The sequence below is a fragment of the Vicugna pacos genome, chromosome 16, assembly GCF_048564905.1.
Source record: "Vicugna pacos chromosome 16, VicPac4, whole genome shotgun sequence".
Classification (NCBI taxonomy): Eukaryota; Metazoa; Chordata; class Mammalia; order Artiodactyla; family Camelidae; genus Vicugna; species Vicugna pacos.
Window position 1 is genome coordinate 44,998,262 of NC_133002.1, and position 20,244 is coordinate 45,018,505.

General features: G+C 34.9%; 1 protein-coding gene across 2 annotated transcripts in view; it reads right to left on the reverse strand.

The window, feature by feature from the left end:
- Positions 1-533: 533 nt before the first annotated feature.
- TAOK1 (TAO kinase 1) overlaps positions 534-20,244 on the reverse strand; it is a 119,890-nt gene continuing 100,179 nt past the window's right edge. For both annotated transcript variants that reach the window (XM_006214397.4, XM_072939139.1), the window contains 3 exons: positions 16,571-16,783; positions 15,462-15,644; positions 534-9,877 (listed from right to left, as the gene is read on the reverse strand). In XM_006214397.4, coding sequence (XP_006214459.1) covers positions 9,416-9,877; positions 15,462-15,644; positions 16,571-16,783 — 858 coding nt within the window. In that variant the 3' untranslated portion in view covers positions 534-9,415. The remainder of the gene's footprint in view (positions 9,878-15,461; positions 15,645-16,570; positions 16,784-20,244) is intronic.

Below are 20,244 nucleotides of genomic sequence, written 5' to 3' on the forward strand. Positions count from 1 at the left end.
CACCCCCCTCCCTCCAAATTAGCCTTCTGACAAAATAAGTCATTTTAATACTGTTTCAGACAACAGGACTGGATTAGAAATTCTACTCCACACAGGGCTAAAATGTGATGATTTTCAAACCTGGAAGATAAACCCAGATAAAATCACCTGGGCAATTCTGAAGCTTTGTACAAGGTCCAAGACTACATATACCTACGTGTCTACGTGTGTGGGAGGAGATATAGTTGTACAGACCACAATATATTCTACATAAAACTTAAGAACCTACATCAAATCGTTAGAACCTACAGTAGAATTATCTCACACCCACAACACAATAAGCCACTTCACTGTCTGGGCAAACAGAACCTGAGGGAACTAGACCAGAGGGTTTTTGTCTACATTAGGCAGCTCTTTCTTACCCGTATCTTACTCATTTTTGTTAACCCTAAAATTCAGCACAGTGCCTCAGATTCAGTAATTATCCAACAGACAGTCACTGAAGTGAAATATACTTTATGCGAGTACAATTACTTAAAAAAACTGAGCAGACACTCTGTGTACTAAAATTACTTTATTACAGTTGATTTTTTTTAAACATTTCCTTTGCTATGATACAAAGGATACTTACAAACAAAATATTACATATGACCTTGTTTTCGCTCTTATGTTCTGACAACTTGGTAACAGCTTTAAATGCACAATCTATACAATTAATACAGGTTATATATGAACTATAAGGTATGTTGAACCAGAAGAATACTGACAATATACTGTACAATAAGCCTTACCAGTTAGTGCTGCGGACCATTTCTACCAAAAGGAAAATGCACATCTGTACAGTCACCTTTACCAGCTGGTGCTGACAGTGAGGGAGAGGCTTCTACTCCTTTGCAACCCTTGATAAGCCTCCACTGTGGGCATCTGTTTGGTCCAAAAATTGAGAGGACTGTGTATATTTAAAATTAGTCATTGGTAAAGTGGTAGAACATCACTTTCAACATGATAATCTCTCACCAAAAAAATCAGTCGTAGTTTCAAAAGACTACAGGTCCTTCGTCCACCACGAAAACCCTACAGGCTCAAGGGCGTTGGGAGATGAGAAGATGAAGGCTGCCAAAAAAGGAGGCAAGAAATCAAGCCAAAAATCTAGGTCTTGCAAAATCATCATTTGTCCCTTCACCAAAGGGAACTAGAAATGTACAAATTCATTGATGAACCTCAATGATAACTTATCAGTTAGCTGATAACCCTCATTTTATCTGGACCCCTGACTTGTGGGAATAATTGAAAGAGATTGTGAATATATACCACTTTTAGAAAAAAACCTCTTGCTTATTTAAAATATTCCCTTTAGCCACCAAAGCTGGTCCTGGGCTATTACAGGTGTGCATTCATCTCTTAATGGTCTACTCAGAAATGATAAGGTTACAGCTTTTTTTCTTTTCTTTTTTCTTTTTTTAAATAAAAAAGCAACTGACTGAAGCATTTTTCTTTCTTTAGGTAAATAGCAAAAATAAAAAATAAAAACAAACCCTTGTATTTGCATAAATAATGCAAATGGAGCGATATGGCCTTTAAGGTAAGGGGTTAGTAGAAAGGAAGAAAGAAGTGAAGAAAATCCAGAGAAAATGATGTATTAATTTTTAAAAATTTCTACATGTGCAAAAAAATCATGCTGGTTGAGGAAAACAAAAGTAAATGAGTATATAAAACTAAAAACATAAATAATATGTTTGGGATGACTGGTAAAAGCAGAAACCAACCTGGGTTACAAAAAGGATTATACATTCAAGATGCTCTTAAACCCAGTGGGATAACTTATGTTAAAACTGTGTTAATAGTTACGTTAAAAATCTCAAGTTTGTTTTTAAATCTTCACAATACAAGCAAAGCTGTTTTAAAATATACACTATACATATTTCTCATAGTCTCTCCAACCTCATTAATGCGCATTAGGCTGTCTTTTTCATATACTAAAACAAGGGGGTTCTGAAAGCTAAATTGCTCAGAGTAACCCATCCATTATTTAAATGTTTACGTTTTAAATGGGTTAAAAATTTTAGCAGACTTACATAAATAGAATTTAGCAACACAAGTGTTAATTTAAAAAACTCTAAAGCATTTACTGATTATAAGGTTGGAACAGTCTGGGGAAATTATGTGCACTATACTTCAAAATGTTATTTACATTAGACCATCGCTTTTGTAAAATTTTCCCTAAAAGATAAAAAGAAAAAAATTTGGAGAATTAATCCATTCTAACCTAGCAGAGAAGGATAATAAAAGGTGAAACAATAACAAAATTATCTCCTAATAGAAACCCCACATATCCCTCTCCGCTTGGATTTTGCCCTATGAAACCACCTGCAACTCCTAATAGGCTCATATATCAAGTGTTAAGATAATGTGGTAAAATACTTTGTTCAGATAAATTACTGGCCTTGAGTGGACTTCAAAAAAAAAAATTTCCCACTTGTGTCTCTGGCTTGGATTATTTTAGGACACATGTATGTAATTAATTGGAAGGGCACTCTAAGTAGGCACAATTCCCATTTAATGTGGAATAAATGGTATGACATAAAATGCTGTCGGGGAGAAGGGGTGGTGGTTTCTTTGATATCATGAAATGCAAGAAAGCACATTTGGAATGGGCACCAAAAAAGAGCTTTCTGCCAACACACCAAGGGCAGCCAACAACTTAATAAACTAAATATATTTGTGTATGACAAAAAAGGGGCTAGAAGGGTGCCGATATTTCCCCCCAGGTTTGTCTGATATGTGCTAAACAGTCACATGGCCAACTGGAATTTGCAAACATTAAGCCGTTCCATCCTTTTTAATCACATAATTCACTTCATGACCATGTGTAGTTTATAGAAACAATAATGTTCATGCTGAGGCAATGTATTTGAGGGCTCAGAAAAAGCAAAATGTGCCACCGAGAGAAACCTGTTCCCATACAACTGGTCTTCATGCTTTCAAGTGGCTCTAGTATACCTTTGATGCTAAGCCAAGCCATGCAAAAGCAAAGAGTACACACTTTTCATTAACACTGGTATCTCATTTCTAAACTCCACTGACCTCAGAGTTGCCATAGAAACATATAACATGAGTAATGAAAGCATACAAATGAAGGTTCATGGATTTCAAAAATGCATTTCCCTCATCTATATTCACCAGCTTTTAATACCTTAGGCTAAAAGGCATATCAAGAGATAATGACAAAGGAACACACATAATTCTGGAAATACGGAAAAAGGTCCAGAAATGGGATCACTGTGCCAGCAATAAGCATAGTTCATTTCATTTGAAAATTCAGCTAGAGAGCCCAATAAACAGTTCCAAGCCATAAAGTTATCACCTGCAATAATTTACATACACATTAAAACTCTTGCACTTTATAGACAAAACACACTTCTGTAAACATGGCCACTGGGGGAGGGAGGCTCCCTACCTCATTCATGACTGAGGACATGTAACCATTATATTAAATAAAATGACTTCGCTTCAAAAGATTTTTAAACCTGACCAATGATTAAGTTTAATTTCCCCCTGTTTAACAACATTTAAGCATTAATTCTAAAAAATGTCACCTAGGATGGTTTCAGGGTTAGATGCTAGGACCACAACTGGCAATGACAGCAACTCCTCTCTAGCTGGCACAGACTTATAAACTTTAGTACAAAAACAAAAAAATACAGAAACTAGGTCAATTTGTTAGCTACATATTTACAGATAATTACATGATTTTTTCACCCATAATTGCTAAAAACTATGAGTGAAAAGGAAAACTGTGCAGGTTGAATTACCCGTACTTTGGGGGGAATTCTTGGGTATCAAGATACCCTTTTCATTCATTCACAAGTCTCATCTTCTCTACTTTTTCATGGCAAACTACCTACAGATGTCCAGATTGGTATATCCAGTGGGCATCCTGTTTCAGAGAGGATTAACCTTTTTCTCTAAAGTAAAATCTCTTGTATATTTAAAAACAAAACAACCCCAACACAATCAAGTGCAAGCACATACACACACAATCTCTGAAACCTCAGAAAGTTATGATTGCTGGGTAACAGTTAACAGTGATGGTGACATAGTAAATGGCTTCCCCAGTTTTAATTCTCTGCCTTTATTTTCTTTAAAGAGTATCTATTTTGGGGTGGGTGGAAAGAAGTGCAAGTTTAAGAAACCCACAACAGGCAGATAAGGTGCATACTAATTTACTTATTTCTCATGATCTGAAGACTAACATTAGGCCAAAATGGATTCTCTTCCCTTGCATGAGTGAAATTTTGAAAATCTGAGTATAAACGAGGGAAAAATTAGTCAATGTGACTTTAAAGGGGGCTACCAGAATTCAGTAGAAAATATAAATGCACAATAAAGGAAGAGTTCTCAGCTTCACTTTTTCTAGACAGTGTTTAATAAAACTTCTTTACAAATTAATAGTCATTTCCAATGTAGACTTACTGTAGTAATTTCATAAAAGTGCAGACAACATAACCAGACACACAGCAAAACAGACTTCAATCAGTAGTCCTGGCATAAAGAGGCAAGTCTGCTAAGTGTACAGCATACTCTTCATCCTTTAAGTAATCTGAGGATGGAGAATTTCCAGTTCTTAACAACTAAGTTCTTAACAACTAAGAGTGACTGAGTACCTTTTCAAAGGCAATGCTACAATCTGGTTGGGGGCACTATCATGTTAGATAAGGGAAAACAGAGAATTTGTTTCTCTTTGATAATAATCTGTATTTTGGTAAGGAGCTCCAAGATGACAGCCTAAGTTTTGGATTTGTTCCTTAGAGAAGGCAGTTTTCTAAGAAACAAAAGCCCCCTCTTCCATCCTTACAGGAGATTCACACTTATACCCTTAAATATATTATCTTCTGACTTGAATACACACTAGACACTTCACATTGTAAGCATGGGACAAAACACAGGACCATATAAACCTCCTAGTAAAGGGTTGCTGTGTTGGACCAAATCTGTGCTTGAATGGTGGTGGCTCCGAAGGGGTGGAAGGTGCATGAAGAACTATCAGCAAGCAAGAAGCAGCAGCTAAAGGGAGAAAGCCCCACGCCAACACCAAATCCTTCTCTCCCAGTGGCCATTTCCTGTTGATCTTTACAGTTTATAAGAACCTTAGATGCCTTAGCAGTAATTCCTTTCTTGGCTGTTTTGGTCCTTGGCAAAAATTTGTAATTGTTAGTATTAATGGAGTAAAAAAAGTAAGCTCAATGGCACCATTACTAAGAAATATGTATGGAGTGCACATGAAGATTATGTGATCTATTGGTTTCTTTTCACCTCTGCAGAGGAATCACCACCAGTGTTTTTAATTTCCATGGTTCATTTTTCTCTGCATCACTTATCTTTCACGGCATTATTTGACACAAACACAGAAACACTAACAGGCTCCTCCCCAAGCACTATTTTACTGCATTGCAACTTATGGTTCCACATTTTACTTAACTTTCTTTCCAACCATACAAGTGCTAAGAGGGGATTAAAAAGAAGATTGCATCTAATGATCACCTTCTCATAAATATCAACCCAGAATACTCATTCTTAAGAAACACACGCATTCTTGCCTTAACTGAGGACTGAAATAACTAAACAAATTAACAGAACCTTAAGTGCCCTGATGGAAATGTACAGTATGAGTTACATCCATCTATCTATCTATACACACATATAGACACTCATATGTATATACAATATATACATACAAATGATAACAGCTATACCAAAAATGTGCATATTTAACACAGTTTTTAAAAAAGCCAGTAGATCATGGTATAATACAATTTATTTCCACTAGTGAATGGCACAAATGGAGAAATGCAAAGGAGGTGTTTCAAGTACGATAAAGTCATTTTTCACAGGTGAAAATAAACAGTATTATTCCAGTGTCCAACACAATGTATTCTATAAAAGTTTAAAATGCCAGACATTTAGTACTTAAAGAAATAGAAAGTTACTAAAGTCTGCTTAATGGTCTGGAAAAGACACTCATAGAGTTTTCAATTTTTGAAAAGGGGGTGAGGAAAAACAGCTGGGAGTGGGAGGAAGTATCAAGGACAGTTTCTTTAGTGTACTGAATGATGTTTACCTGTTGTCCAGGCAGCTGAATATTGTAATAACTATGCTAAGAAGTTCAATTTACCCATAAATCCTTGGCCTAGAGTACCAAGCATATAATATCTGTGGGTGTAGCTTCAAATAAAAAACTATTCATCTCTAGGCACAGAAATGATTAGAAAGAATGGCAGCTCTGAATAAAAAATAATATAAACACATTTTCCAGCTGACTATCTATATACTGAAAATACTTCCAGATACTTTAATTTGGGTTAGAGCTGACTTTACGCGGAGAAAAAAATATGTGCCAAAGGAAGGGAATCCAATTAGGAACAATGTATTTCCAGGTATGAGGTTTTGCATTTTTTAAATGCTAACTTAAAAAAAGGGAGAAAGGGAGAGAGAGTGAACACAAGAAACTTTTTACTGCCAAGCTCTGGATACCAGACATAGCATTTACGACTTTCTGACATGCCGGACAGATTTCCCATACTTTTATTTTCTTAAACACATATATATCAAGTGAACACCAACACTGGGGGGAGGTAGAAGTAATTTGATCAAATGTTGACATCTGTACACTGATTCAGAAGTGCCTGCTTCCTTCTTTAGAATCTCTCAAAACATTTCAAATTTTCCTGCTATAAGCTTTACTCTTTGATGATTCCTACCATGTATGAGATTCCTCAGAAGTCAGATCTTGCAAACACACACAAACCAATTACTTTGAACCATTTTTGCAAACTATATATATTTTAATTAAAATTAACTTAATGGGATAGTCCAGGTATAGTCATGACCTACATGTAAAACTGGTTGCCACACAATCAGATACAAAGCCCTACTGGATAGACATGTGAGTCAGTATTCAATCACAATTTTACAAGTACATATGATCTGCATGAACTCAGTAACTCAATTTGACTAATTTAAGTCCACGAGTGGACTTTAACATGTATCACTGGTAGTATTTTTTTAAAGAGTTTTAAATGTAAAACTGATCTGCACTCCTATTCCACCCCTCCAATAGTACAGAGGGGCTAGATTCAAAAAGAATTTTTAGAAGGTATCAATTCATATTTTTGGACATTTTATTCATTCTAAAGTTCTTTCCTATCATTTTCCTCCAAATAGGTAGATATCTCAATATGTCTGAAATACTATATAATAAATACATGAATGCAAAAAATATACTGAGAAAATTTAAAAATCCCCTTTCATTAGATAGACAAGTAAGTGCATATCATGTTCACCTTAGAACTGGTGATCTCGAGCATGGCCAACAGAACAATGTACCAGAGTGCTACAAAACCCTGACTAAAACTGTGTGTGAATTCTACTGTGAACTTGATTTTAAAAAGACTTACATTAAAATATTAATTTTTCTTCTAGTTACCTTTAAATGAATGTCAGAAACTCCTAAAGGGGGGGACTCACGGGGGTTAGACTGACATACCTGGGGAAGACTTAAATTTGGTTGAGAAAATCAGGATTTCAACAGTGACAGATTACTGTTTGGTCATTAATCTGGTCTAATTAAAGAGTATCACTGAGAGAGACTTAAGAGAATTCTACCTTGGAGTCCTCTGACTATATGAAAAAAGCAGGATCCAGAGTTAGCAGCAAGGGTTCTTCAAGACACCTGGGGAGGGGGCAGGATAATAACTTGTAAGAAACTCTCATCTGTCACTGAAAAGAACAATTTTTTCCTTCGAGTCATACAGCTTCCTACCCACCCCACCTTCAACTCAATTTCCACATTAGCAGTGGAATACCAAGTAACATCTAACTTTCAGCATTGGGTTGATCCTTCATTATAAAACAAAACAAAACAAAACACATCCCTCTGTGGGAAAAAAAAAGTTAGCTTTTGTCAAGAGATTCCCTGACTACTATAACTTATTATATTTTTAAATTTGCCAAACTTGCTAGTTCTTTTTCAGTAGTACTTTAGCACTGAGGCTAGAGACTTCCAGAAGTGGTGTTTCCTATTGTGTGATGTTAACATGATGCCAAATGGTCACTAAGTCTCAAGGAACTAGAAGTTTGTAAAGTATTGCAGCAACAAAAACAGCAATTAAAAGAAAAAAAAAAAAAAGAGGACCTGCACGTGCAGCAAAATCTACAGTGGTGATGAGGATTAGTCAGCAGCTGGTAAAGTCATTGGCTCAGTGACTCCTGGTTCACTATGGCAACTAAACATTAAATAATTGGCTATTCTACTTGTAAACAGGAAATCCCGTAAGCCAAAAGAGAGTAATCAAATTATGTTTATGTAGTGTGGTGAGAATTCCAATAGATGGCAGTTTGCAAATATGGCATCATTCAAATACCTCTGGCATTTGATTTATATTGGCTATATGTCTTTGTTCTTATACAAAGTAAAAGTACTGTTTGGGGTCTTGGGAGTTATAGAGCTTAGCTAGGATGAGATATCACAGTATAAGCAATAAAACGTCAGGATATATAGGGTTCATGTCCTCATTCTGCTGCTGAACATACCCACCATATGAACTTTCAGGGGCCTCTCTCACCCTTCCGGTCTTCCCCTTTAAAGGCTCACAGGTTCGTTGATGCAATTCCCACACAACTTGTGATCTCCTTAAGCACCTCCATCTCACCATGCCATAAAGAAGGCACAATTGAATAGACCAAAAAAAAAACCAAAATTCACTGACAGATCTATGCAGCATTCAGAAAAAGAATTAAGTTGTTTTCTACTCTCTGAAAAAGTCAATGCAACCCTTTAGTGTTTGTGGATTTCTGTGTTCTTTTTTACTCCAAATGAGGCTGAGAAGTCAGACCAATTTAATAAAGAAAGTACATTGGTAAGGGGATACAGATGTGTTTCCAATGCAACTTGTTTCAGTATATGCTGCCTGCTATGAGTGGCTTATAAGAACTTGGGGTATGGAGAAAGGCTTTAGATCTCTTCACAAACTTCTTAGGATCTAATTGTCCAACAGTGATGACTCAAGTCACATCACTGCATTCTATTTTTGCAGTGTTCAGAAAATACCCCCTCTCTAGCCAATTTCTTTTAGCTATGCATGATATGTGTGTGTGTGTGTGTGTGTATATGTATACACACATACATATCAATTCCCATTTTCAAAATTTCTCCAAAAGTTAAAAACAAAAAAACAAAAAACAAAACCCGGCAGCCAAATACTATGACATCCCAGTTAGTAAACACAAAACAGAACACTTTACAAAAATGAATAAAATATACCATATGCACTCAGCTTCCACACTGTAGTACCCAAGTGAGGAGGCTGCTGTGACGATGTCTGTAGGCAGTTTCTTTTGGCAGACAGCTCCAGCGGAATTGCCACTCTCAATTATTAAGTTATGTATAAGACATATGTGACCCATTGGATATTTGTGAAGTGACACTCGTGCTTCTGCTCATGCCCTGCTCCGTCCGTCCCCCAGAAGCTGTCCGCCTCAGAGCCTGAGGGCTATTGCGGACTCCCATACTGCTACCTCGGGGTACCCCTTGCATCGGCCCTGACGGGTGACCCCATGGCTGGGGTCCACCCTGCATTGGATGGCCCCAAGCTTGTGGTGGGCCACCCATGGGATGACCCCAGTGAGGTCCTGAACCCCCAGTAGGATTGTGAGACCAACCAGAAGCTCCCGGGTAGCTGTGGCTGAATGCCTCAGGGGACAGATTAGAAAGGACCATGTTACTAAAACCTAGTCTCATGCTTTCAGAGTCAAAAGCTTCAATTTCTCTGGCTTGACGTTCCAGCAGGCTTCGTATTCGTTCTGTGCGTTCATTCTGCAAAGCCAACATTTCTTCTTCAATCTGTTGGGGGGGGGGAAACAAAAAGAAAGCTGATTTATTTTTAAAAATCTATAAACTAAAGAAGTTAATAATTACTCAGCTTTGAACTGAATCATAAAGTTCACTCTGGCTATTTTATGGATGTACATTTAAAAATCAAAAAGATGTACTATAGGAATCATAATTTGTATTTCTAAAATGTGTAAAATCAAATTCTTCAAAGAAAAGGCAATAATCTTAATTGAAACAAAAAATCAAGGCAATTATCATCAATGACTATTTAATCCATTAGGCAAAGCATTGAATAAAAAATAAAATGGGTGAAGGGAAACTTGTCTTATCAGACATACCAAAAAGTCACTCTAATAAAATAAATATGGTATTGGTGTAGGAACAGATCATTCACGAAACAGAAGTAGAATGAAGATCTCAGTTTGCAGGTTTTTGACGCAAGACAAAAGCAGTAATTAACTCACTGGGAAAAAGATGGATTTTTAATAACACAGGCACAACTGGCCAGCCATCCGCAAGGAAATAAAAATGGAACCCTATCTTACACTGCATTCCAGATAGACCAAATCCTTAAATGGAAAAGCAAGCAAATAATCAAGAACCACAAAGTTTTCATTAAAAAATTAGGAGATTATGTATCTAGAAATTAGCAACTGGAAAAGTGGAAGGTATTACAAATAAATGTAGTTGACTATACATAATTTATTAATGTAAAACATTTCATAATAAGTAAAGTTAATAGGCTAAAAAAAGTTGATGGAGAACTTTTCTTTGGATGATCAAATTGACAATTGCCTGTTAAGGATTAATTGACTTAGAAGATAATTAACTAAAGCTGTATGAGGACCTTGTTTGGGCCCCAATCCAAATAAGCCAACTTTAGATATTTTTAAGATAAAAGGGGAAATGTAGGCAAGGACTGAGTATTAGGCAATACTTAAAATTTATTATTAATTTTATTAAATATCAAGATGGAACTACGCTTATTTTAAATTAAAAAAGTCCTTATTTATGTTTAGGAGTAAAATGCTGTGCTGAAATTTGCTTTAAAATATTCCACTCTCCTTCCTTCTACCCCCTCCAAAAAGCTGTGTATGTGTGCAGCAGGGGAATAGATAAGAAAAAATTAGCAAAATCAAAAAGATGTACTCTATGCAGAATATTGATAACTGTTGAAGCTGGGTGATGAGTACCTGGGATTTCACTGTACTCATTCTTCCTATTTTTGTGTATGTTTGAAATTTTTCTTGAAAAAAAGTTAAAAAAAGGAAATAATGAGAATTTGTAAAAAAAAAAAAAGCATTAACTAATCAGACATCAGGATATTTGAGGACTTAAGCCAATAGTCTTTGCTATCTGCAGATATCTAGCTCAATAAATGTTTACATTTTATGTATCAATTTTTAAGTGCCCTCAAAAAAACCCCCATAGTTTAGCATGGGAAACACATGAAAATAAAAAATTACAACAGAATGTGGTTAAGATGTAATAACAGATTTATAAGGTATAGCAGAAATACAAAGGGATGAAGTGATTCGCTCTATAGGGGAAGGAGAGGGCAAAGAAGCCTTCTTAGAGGAGGTGGCAGAAACTGGTTTCTGAAGGAAGAATACAAGTTTACCAGAAAGACGTGGGGAGGGAAAGATATTTTCAGCAGAGAGAACATACGCAGAGACACAGAAAAATGGTAAAATAAGAAGTGTCTGAAGAATTACAAGTCAACCAGATAGAGACTCAAGTAAGAGTCTGAAAATTATTGAAAGTTCTAAATACTAAATAAAATGTTATAAAGGTTGAGAGAGGGCCATTCATTTAGAAGGCTGAAGGAGAACTTAGATTAAACATCAATGCTTCTTGTGAGGGAAAGACATCAAAATGTTAAATGTGGTGATTCCAAGCAGAGAAATTAAGGACATTTCAATTTATACTTATGTTTCTCTGTATGTGCCAGGTTTTTTTAAAAAAAGGGTTGTGTATTTGTAAAATAATTTTTCTACTAATATCTATATATAAAAGACCTAATTCTTTTGAATTAAACTTATGTATCTCTAAGGATTCAAAGAACTTCAAAATTTTAAAATATTTCATATGTAAGAATTTAAAAAATCCATTTACTTAAAGCACTTATTTTAATTTGAGGGATCTAATAAATGATAGGAAAGCACTTAGCATGTAACTGATCTGAATTCCTTGTATATAATCTGGAGGAAACTCATGATAAAAATATTAAGCACATTAATGCTTATCAACCTTTTATCCAGTAAATACTTCTTTAATTTTGTTTGCTGATTAGTTCTGTCATTTAAGAAATGCAGAATATTTTACAATTAAATAAAAACAAAACCTACGATTTATGACAGATTACACTAACCCCCGTTTCTTTTAAAATACATTATTTATTACCACAAATTAGAAAGGTGGTTTCACTGGGTGGATAAAACTTCCCATAATTAAGACTTTTGAGAAGTTCTTTCAAACTATCTTTAAAATCAAATGTGGCATTTTCGTGTGAATATTTTCAGATCCACAAAGAAAAAGGCTGTAAGATGTTCCAATCATTAATTCTAATGTTGTTCATACTAAGTGAAATATTGAGAGAAAATTAATTGAAATGATAAAACTAAAAATGAAAACATTTATATTTTTGGAAATACTACCACTTTCCATGTGTGTATAAAATTCAGATGGATTCTAACATTTACAGTTGTCATTTTGCTGAAATTTTAATGTAAATGAAATATGAGAAAAGTTGTAATAAGAACTCATGTGAGTCAAGTGAGGCTTACTTTACTTTGTTGGTGTCTCAACCTAAAGGAGCAAATCTTGGTTTATTTGGGCACTTAAAGCAACCTTCAAAGAAAATTATTATTCATCTTGAAACAACTAACATTCATTCTGGCCCGTCTCTGTTTATTTTCAGATGACTGTTATTTGTACAACCAATAAGCACAAAGTGTAGAAAATACAGCTGTAACGATTTTTCAGTTTCTGCAGAGAGGGTACATGGCCTTGGTAGCTGCCAACTGACCCCAAACTGCTTTAAAATCATGTACTTCATTTGAAATGTAAATTTTAGCCCTGAAAATCAAGTAGCAACTCAAAGCACTAGAGATTTGTCACCCTACTGTACCTCTACTATTTGTAATACTAAATAATCTTATGCAATTCCCCATCAAAGTAATATAAACCACAATAAAAAACAGAAAAATGAACCAATCTATTAGATTAATATAGCCACTACTAGCATTGCTTCAATTCACTTCATTTTTTGTATATATGTATTTTTATTGAAGTATAGCCAGTTTACAGTGTTGTGTCAATTCACTTGAAGTGTAATTTGTCTTTTTTATTTTATTCAACACATCATAAGCATTTTTCAATACTAATATTGTCTTTGTAGCCATCATTTAAATGGCTGAGTAAGGTGTTATTAAGTGGCTTGGCCATAATTAATAATTACTTAACTATATCTCTATTTTAGATGGTTATGTATTTTAAACCACCATAAAACATGCTATAATTACCATATTTACACATTTTGTTCTTCCTATATTTGGATTTCTTTCCTTGGAATAAATTCTTCAAGTCTTATTAAATACTTAACATTTCCAAAGCTCAATATATACTTCCAAATTGCTTCCCAAAATGCATTAATAATGTATGAGAGAACCACTCCACCTTCACCAATGTATATCAGTTGTATGCTCACATTTTACTAGGCTTTGTAGAACATGTAGGCTTTGGTTCACGTATTGAAACAAGACTGTACCTAAGATACTAATTAGCACCGTCTAACTGAACCACTAGATGGAGCTAAAAATATAAATACATAGTCATATCTCAGTATCCTTGGGAAAACGGTTCCAGGACCCTTCCTCGGACACCAAAATCTGAAGATGCTCAAGTCTCTCACATAAATTAGCATACTATTTGTAAATAAGCCACATATGAGCCTCCCATACTTTAAATCATCTCTAAACTACTTATTATACCCTATTCAATATAAATACTATGTAAATAGTTTCTGGGGGATGTGGCAAATTGCAGTTTTGCTTTTTGGAACTTCCTGAAATTTTTTTTTCCCAAATATTTTCAATCAGAGGTTAGCTGAATCCATGGATGCAGAACCCACAGGTATGGGGGAGCCCACTGCAACAGTACCAATATTTCTTCTACAACACTATTCCTGAAATACTATAGCGAGTTTTCATTTTAGTGATAGTTTTTTGAAGCATAAAAGACAGAACTTTAGATTGAACTTTAATAAGCTGGAATCAGATTTATGAAATCTGTTCATGGAACAAACTAGAGTTTTCTCAAAATTTATATGTGTTTCTATCTTTCCCATCTTGAATGAGAAACATAATTGAGATAATTTTTAGAGGCAAGAACCTCTCAAAGAAGCCAGTAATGAGAGCTGTGCCAGAGAAAGAGTAACACCTTATTTTGGTGGGTTTTTTAAGAATATAGTTTTTAATTTAATAAGGCATTTTATTTTTATCACAAGAACTGCAGAAAATAGAAGAAAATCTATGGGACAATGGTCCAGAAACCATGACAACTTTTAATAAGTTAGGCAAGTATTAACTTAAAAAGGACCAACGGACCTAAGATTATACCAGCTATCGGGGACCTACGGCTCAGGAATTCCAGAACATAGCTCTGAATCCTGGATACAATTTATTAAAATATTTTTTTTTTATTTTTAAGGAGGGGAGGTAATTAAGTTATTATTATTTATTTATTTTAATGGAGGTACTGGGGATTGGACCCAGGACCTCATGTATGCTTGCATGCATTCCACCACTGACCTATACCCTCCCCTAATCTGAATCCTGAATACAACTGATATACTACTACTTCTCATGATAAACACCTTTTCTCTCTTTATCTTTCAAAATCTAAAAATCTTCTGCCCATCAGCCTTTCCCTAAAACACACACACACACACACACACACACACACACACACACACACACCCCTGTAATGACTTAAAGGAAGGAAATGAATTTGGGGATTCTGGTTCTATTCTCTAATATACCTGACAAAGAATTTTTAAAAAAAGATAATCTAAAAGTAACATTTGCAACCTGACTTCACTTATGTAGAACTGGTTTTTACCTTCTGTCCCCTAGTACTCTTCCATCAATCTATACAGTTCTAGGAACAGGATATATGAGTAAAGTATATACTCCAGATCCTGTGCCCTCGCCTCTCTCAGCCAGTTACTAAAGTTCTTCTTCACTATCTGAGTTTTTTTCCAATCTCTTTAGGTAGGACTAGGTACACAAAACGTGAAGAACCATGGAGCCAAGAGCTATTCTCTCCCAATTCAACTGTCTTCACATAACTCCGTATCATTCCTCTAGCACTTACTACTTAATTATATTCACCTGATGTCTAGAATTCATCAATTATAAGGCTCATTACTGAATCAATAATTTTAAAGAAAAACATTACCAAAACCAGAATTAAGGAAATATGGTATTGTGAAAATAATTAATGCTACCTCTGTCAATATGAAAATGTATATATAAAATGGTTCTTATAAAAGTAAATACTAGCACAATTACTTTTCCTCTATAACTTTTACCTTTTGCTCTAAGAGTGCCCTGCGGAGGGAGACCCTCTGTTCAAGCTCGCGAAGCTCTCGATCATGTTGTGCCTCAGCTTGCATCTTGATTTTGCTCTGATACGCATTTAACAGCTCCAGTTCCTGCTGTAGCTGCATCTTCAAAACCTGGCACTCTGCTTCTTGTGCTTCATCCAAACGCAGCTGAAAGAGAGGAAAATAAAAAGATATATTCTACTGTAAGCTATCTATTCATGACCTACAGAAAGGTATGAGAGAAGACAGACTCCTTTTTTGAAGAGTAGACAATTGTTCACATTTGTATCTTAGAGTAAGCATATCTGAAAAAGGAAGGCACAGTAACCAATGATGGTATTACGAAGATAAAGCTATCATAAGCTATTTGGAGGATGCCTGAAGAATCATATTTTTCTCAAGAAAAATCTAGAATCTGATTAGGTGGTGAAACTTTGAATCTCTTCTCCACAATGGATATAACTTCACAAGGACCAGCAAACTACAGCCTCCAAGCCAAATCTGAGTGGCTGTTTTAATTAATTAACTAATTAATTAATTAATTAATCCACTAGTTAAGAATGGTTTTTACATTTAAAATAATACATAAGCACTTTATATAAGTAACCACATAATATCCTCAATTTTGCATCCTGGCCTCCAACAACTAAAATATTTACTATCTGAGCATTTAAGAAAAAGTTTGCAAAACTATACAGAAAATATTTTGTATTTGCACTCACTAAAATGTGACCATTTGGATTACCAATACGGTACTACTTTTTGCCCATTGCTTAATAAAGCTGCTGCTCTAATCCTCATATATGCTATATATGCTTTATATATACAATATAGGATACGTGCTAAACACCTGAGAGGCACTGGCAGAGAGCTTATTTAGAACCTTATGTCTAAATGTATCAGTGAGAATTCTATATACATCATGACTGCTTCCAAGCAATGCTGAGAACAAGAAAAGTACAGACCACCACCACTTATTTCCCAAGCTGTAGGAGAGCTGTATTTCCAACTAGTATTTTAACTACTGGGATTTCATTCAGGTGGTGGAAGGAAAGGGACACTAAATTTGTTTTGCCTAAATAACACAAACTCACAGCTTGTGTGGAGAGCATTTCATTAATGCTGTGGTCATACTGTTCAGCCAAGATGGCTAATTTCCGGGTCTGCTCCTCCTTGAGCCGCTTCAGAACAGCTTTGTGCTCACTCTTTGGTGTAGTCTCCAGGAGGTGATTTCTTAATGCTTTGTACTGTCTGGTTTGGATTTTGCAGGTGTCCTGAAACTGCTTTTTTATTTGGAGTTCTTTAGACTGGGGAGGGAAAAAAAAACAGATGCATATAATTTTTAATGTGGTATTTGGTATACTTTATGCTTCTATGAAAATAAGGCTAGTAGGACAAAGGGAGGAAAAATAAAAAGGTCAGATCATAAGGTTGCAGGTATAGTACTTTTGTACTTGGTTATTAGGTCAAACTATTGGATTCTATGTATTTTTATTTCATAAACACTAGTTTAACACATTAAAATATCAAGAACTTCATTTTTCATAGGACTTCAAGTAATACTCATTATTTTGCTAGTAAATTTAGTTATGAGTAAACATTAAAGTTAGCTTTGATCACTCTGCACATTGATGACAGAATATTAAATTTCTTCTCATGCATTCAGTAGATATAAAAGTAGTTTATTGTCCAGACAATATTTTATTAGATCTCTGAGAGAAAAAATAAGCATATTTACTGTTCCTTATCTGAGACATCTTGCTCCAATTTCTTTCAATGATAATCTCAACTCCAACTACATAGTCTATGATAGACCCTACAAAAGTAGGGTATTAGTAGTTGACTATATATTGTTATTATAATTATCTTTTCTTTAAGGGAATAAAACATGTAAAGACATATTTATTAAGGTTTTACTCTTTAACACCACAAGCAAAAATCTATAAGTCAGTCAAGTCAACCTATCCTTCAAAGGTCAAACAAAAGTTACGGGGCAAAGGAAGGGACAACCATTATTGGTGTGATGATAACAGATGTGAACTAACAAAAATTTATGAGATAAAACAATTTTAAGTTCAGAGACAAAAGAGGTTTGGATTTAGTTTTTGGTTAATCACAGGTTAGTTATTCTATGAACTCAGGCTTTAACAAAATTTGATGAGATGTATTTCTGTAAGGTATACTGGTCAAGCCTATAAGTGAGAATTTACTCATGTACTATACTAAGGGTACAGTTGAAAATTTTTTCCCTTAATATAAAACTACAAGATACTGATTGGTTGATTTAGTGTGCAACAAATGCATAGATGACCAAAATAACACACTTGTCAAGGAAGTAGTTGTTCGTCCTCCTGCCACCCCGCCAATACTACATCAAATATACCCTTTTCCATATTTTACACCAACCAAGGCACTGGTTATCATCATATATCTTTATCCTATGAAGGGTCAAGAAACGTCTAGCCAGAAACAGAAACTCTTAGTTTAGTTATGCTTAGTGGCACTACTCTTAAATACTGTCCTTGGTTAACAAAATTCTTTCAAGTTAGCCAGGAATGGGACAATAACATTTAGACATTCTCTTATTCCTCTGTGTAACAGCCTCCATTCTCTTAGAAGTTTTTATTTTTAAAGTATTGTGCCAAGAAAACTGTAATCATTCCATAACACTAGCCTAATGAAAAAAAAAAACCTCTTTGAAAAAAACTTTTTCAACAAGAATACTTGCACCAAGAATAAACTATCCTTCAATGCCTGACTCACATTAGAGCAAGGTGAATGTTAAGTTACAGTTGTTTCTACTCACTTAACACTGACAAAACATCATTTGGATGGCAGATGAGGGAAGAGCAGAGTAGGCAATATCCAACCCATTCCCTTAGACATGGTACCCCAATCCCCCCAAATCCTAGTCAACTTACATAAATGCTAAAACTGAAGTCCCCATACTCCCCTTTAAAGTCTTAGAGAAAGCTGTAAGAAGCAATTATTATTTAGGTAAATAAAAATGAGATAACTTGGTGTTAAAATCAAATCAGTTTTGTTCTACTTGAGTAAGTAGAAAGAAACATATAACTAAGAGGAACATGGTGATTTTCTTCCCTACTAGAACAGTGGGGAGGGTACCACTCAGTGGTATAGAGAGCATGCTTAGCATGCATGAGGTCCTGGCTTCAATTCCCAGCACCTCCATTAAAAATAATAAACAAACAAACCTAATTACCCTCCCCAAAAAGGAAAAAAAAAAAGCCTTTAAAAAAAAAATAACAGAATTCTCTCCTTCATGGAAAATATTGAGCTCCTTTGTCATCAGAAGGAACATTCTATTCCAAGTCTGACTATGACTCTGAAACATTATTACTTTTCTTCACTTTTTCTATACTATGTATGAAAATCACACTAGTGTTTACAAGCTTTCAAACTGAAAGGGCAACAGAAAACAGAAAGTAATGGTTAAACATCAAACAACTCTATGCCAAGCCCTACAGAAATGCAATCATATCAGTTTTACAGTACGACTACAGAAAACTAACAAGCTTTCAGTTTGTTTTACTTCTGGGTACTGCTGACTTTAAGATCATAATTAATTTCACAGACATGTTAATTAAAAAATCTTTTGGTGGGAAACTGTCTACTCTGTAGCCAAAAGAGTATATACCTCTCCACTACAAAAACAAAATAAATTGGAAAAACCATTATGAATTACAATTTTCTAAAGGTTATGTGAGTGGTTAACATAAGCTACTCTGTAAATGTTAATCACCTGTTCTGAAAACAGGAAAGTGAAATTTTACTTAGGTTTACAAGGAAGGGGTAAAACAACTTGGCTTCTATACTTTGTTCAGGACAGCTTATTTGAATGGAGTCAAGCAGGAATTGAAGATACCAACGGGTGTGGTATAGCTTCTAGATTTTGACACAGATTATTCCTGTGAATGAATTTCACTTCTCTCCAGGGCAGTTATTCAGGCAAAACCAAGAGCTGTTTTATAGTTTAATTATTAAATACTTTAAAAAAGAGAGTAGGGTTTTAAAAGGAAGTACTGTGGGACCTGGGCCTTACTGGATATAAATAAAAGTTTAAAATGTGCAGATACGTACTGATTAATTTAGGTACTAATATGGATGACAGCCTATACAGTAAGCAGTTTTTATTTTGTTCATGAAGATTCATAGGATTATGCTCTTTCAAATATTTATTACAAGTTATAAAACTGGATATTTCTTGGAATTGTTAACTCTGGTTAAATTTGGTGGCAGAGGCTGGATGAGGTGGCCAGAGGGACATGGGGAAGGGGGAAACCTTTAACTTTATAATATACTTTGGTGTCTTTTGATTTCATACCATGTGAATGAATTCCTCTATACAAAGCAAATACAAAAGTTCCTTGGTATTATGTATCATCAACACTTGTCTCTCCTTATTTATTTAGAGGCAGGCATATAACAACTTGCTCCATTTTGACATGTTAATTAAAAAATATATACCCCAACTATCCATGTCATGGTCTCACTTAACATTACCAAACACATAAAGAAAATAAGCAGAATGAGAGTAACACTGTGATGATTCCACCATTCCTCTTAAGATAAGTACAAAGAGGGGAGGGAGAGGGGGTTAAAAGGCATTTTTCATTCCACTGGCTTCTGTACTGATTAGGAACTTACCATCTTTTTTGGATACAAATCACATTGAGAGCAAATAAGATTCCAAAATTGTATTACTTGGAACACTAGAGAGAAGCCAACAGGTTAGCATGTTAACACA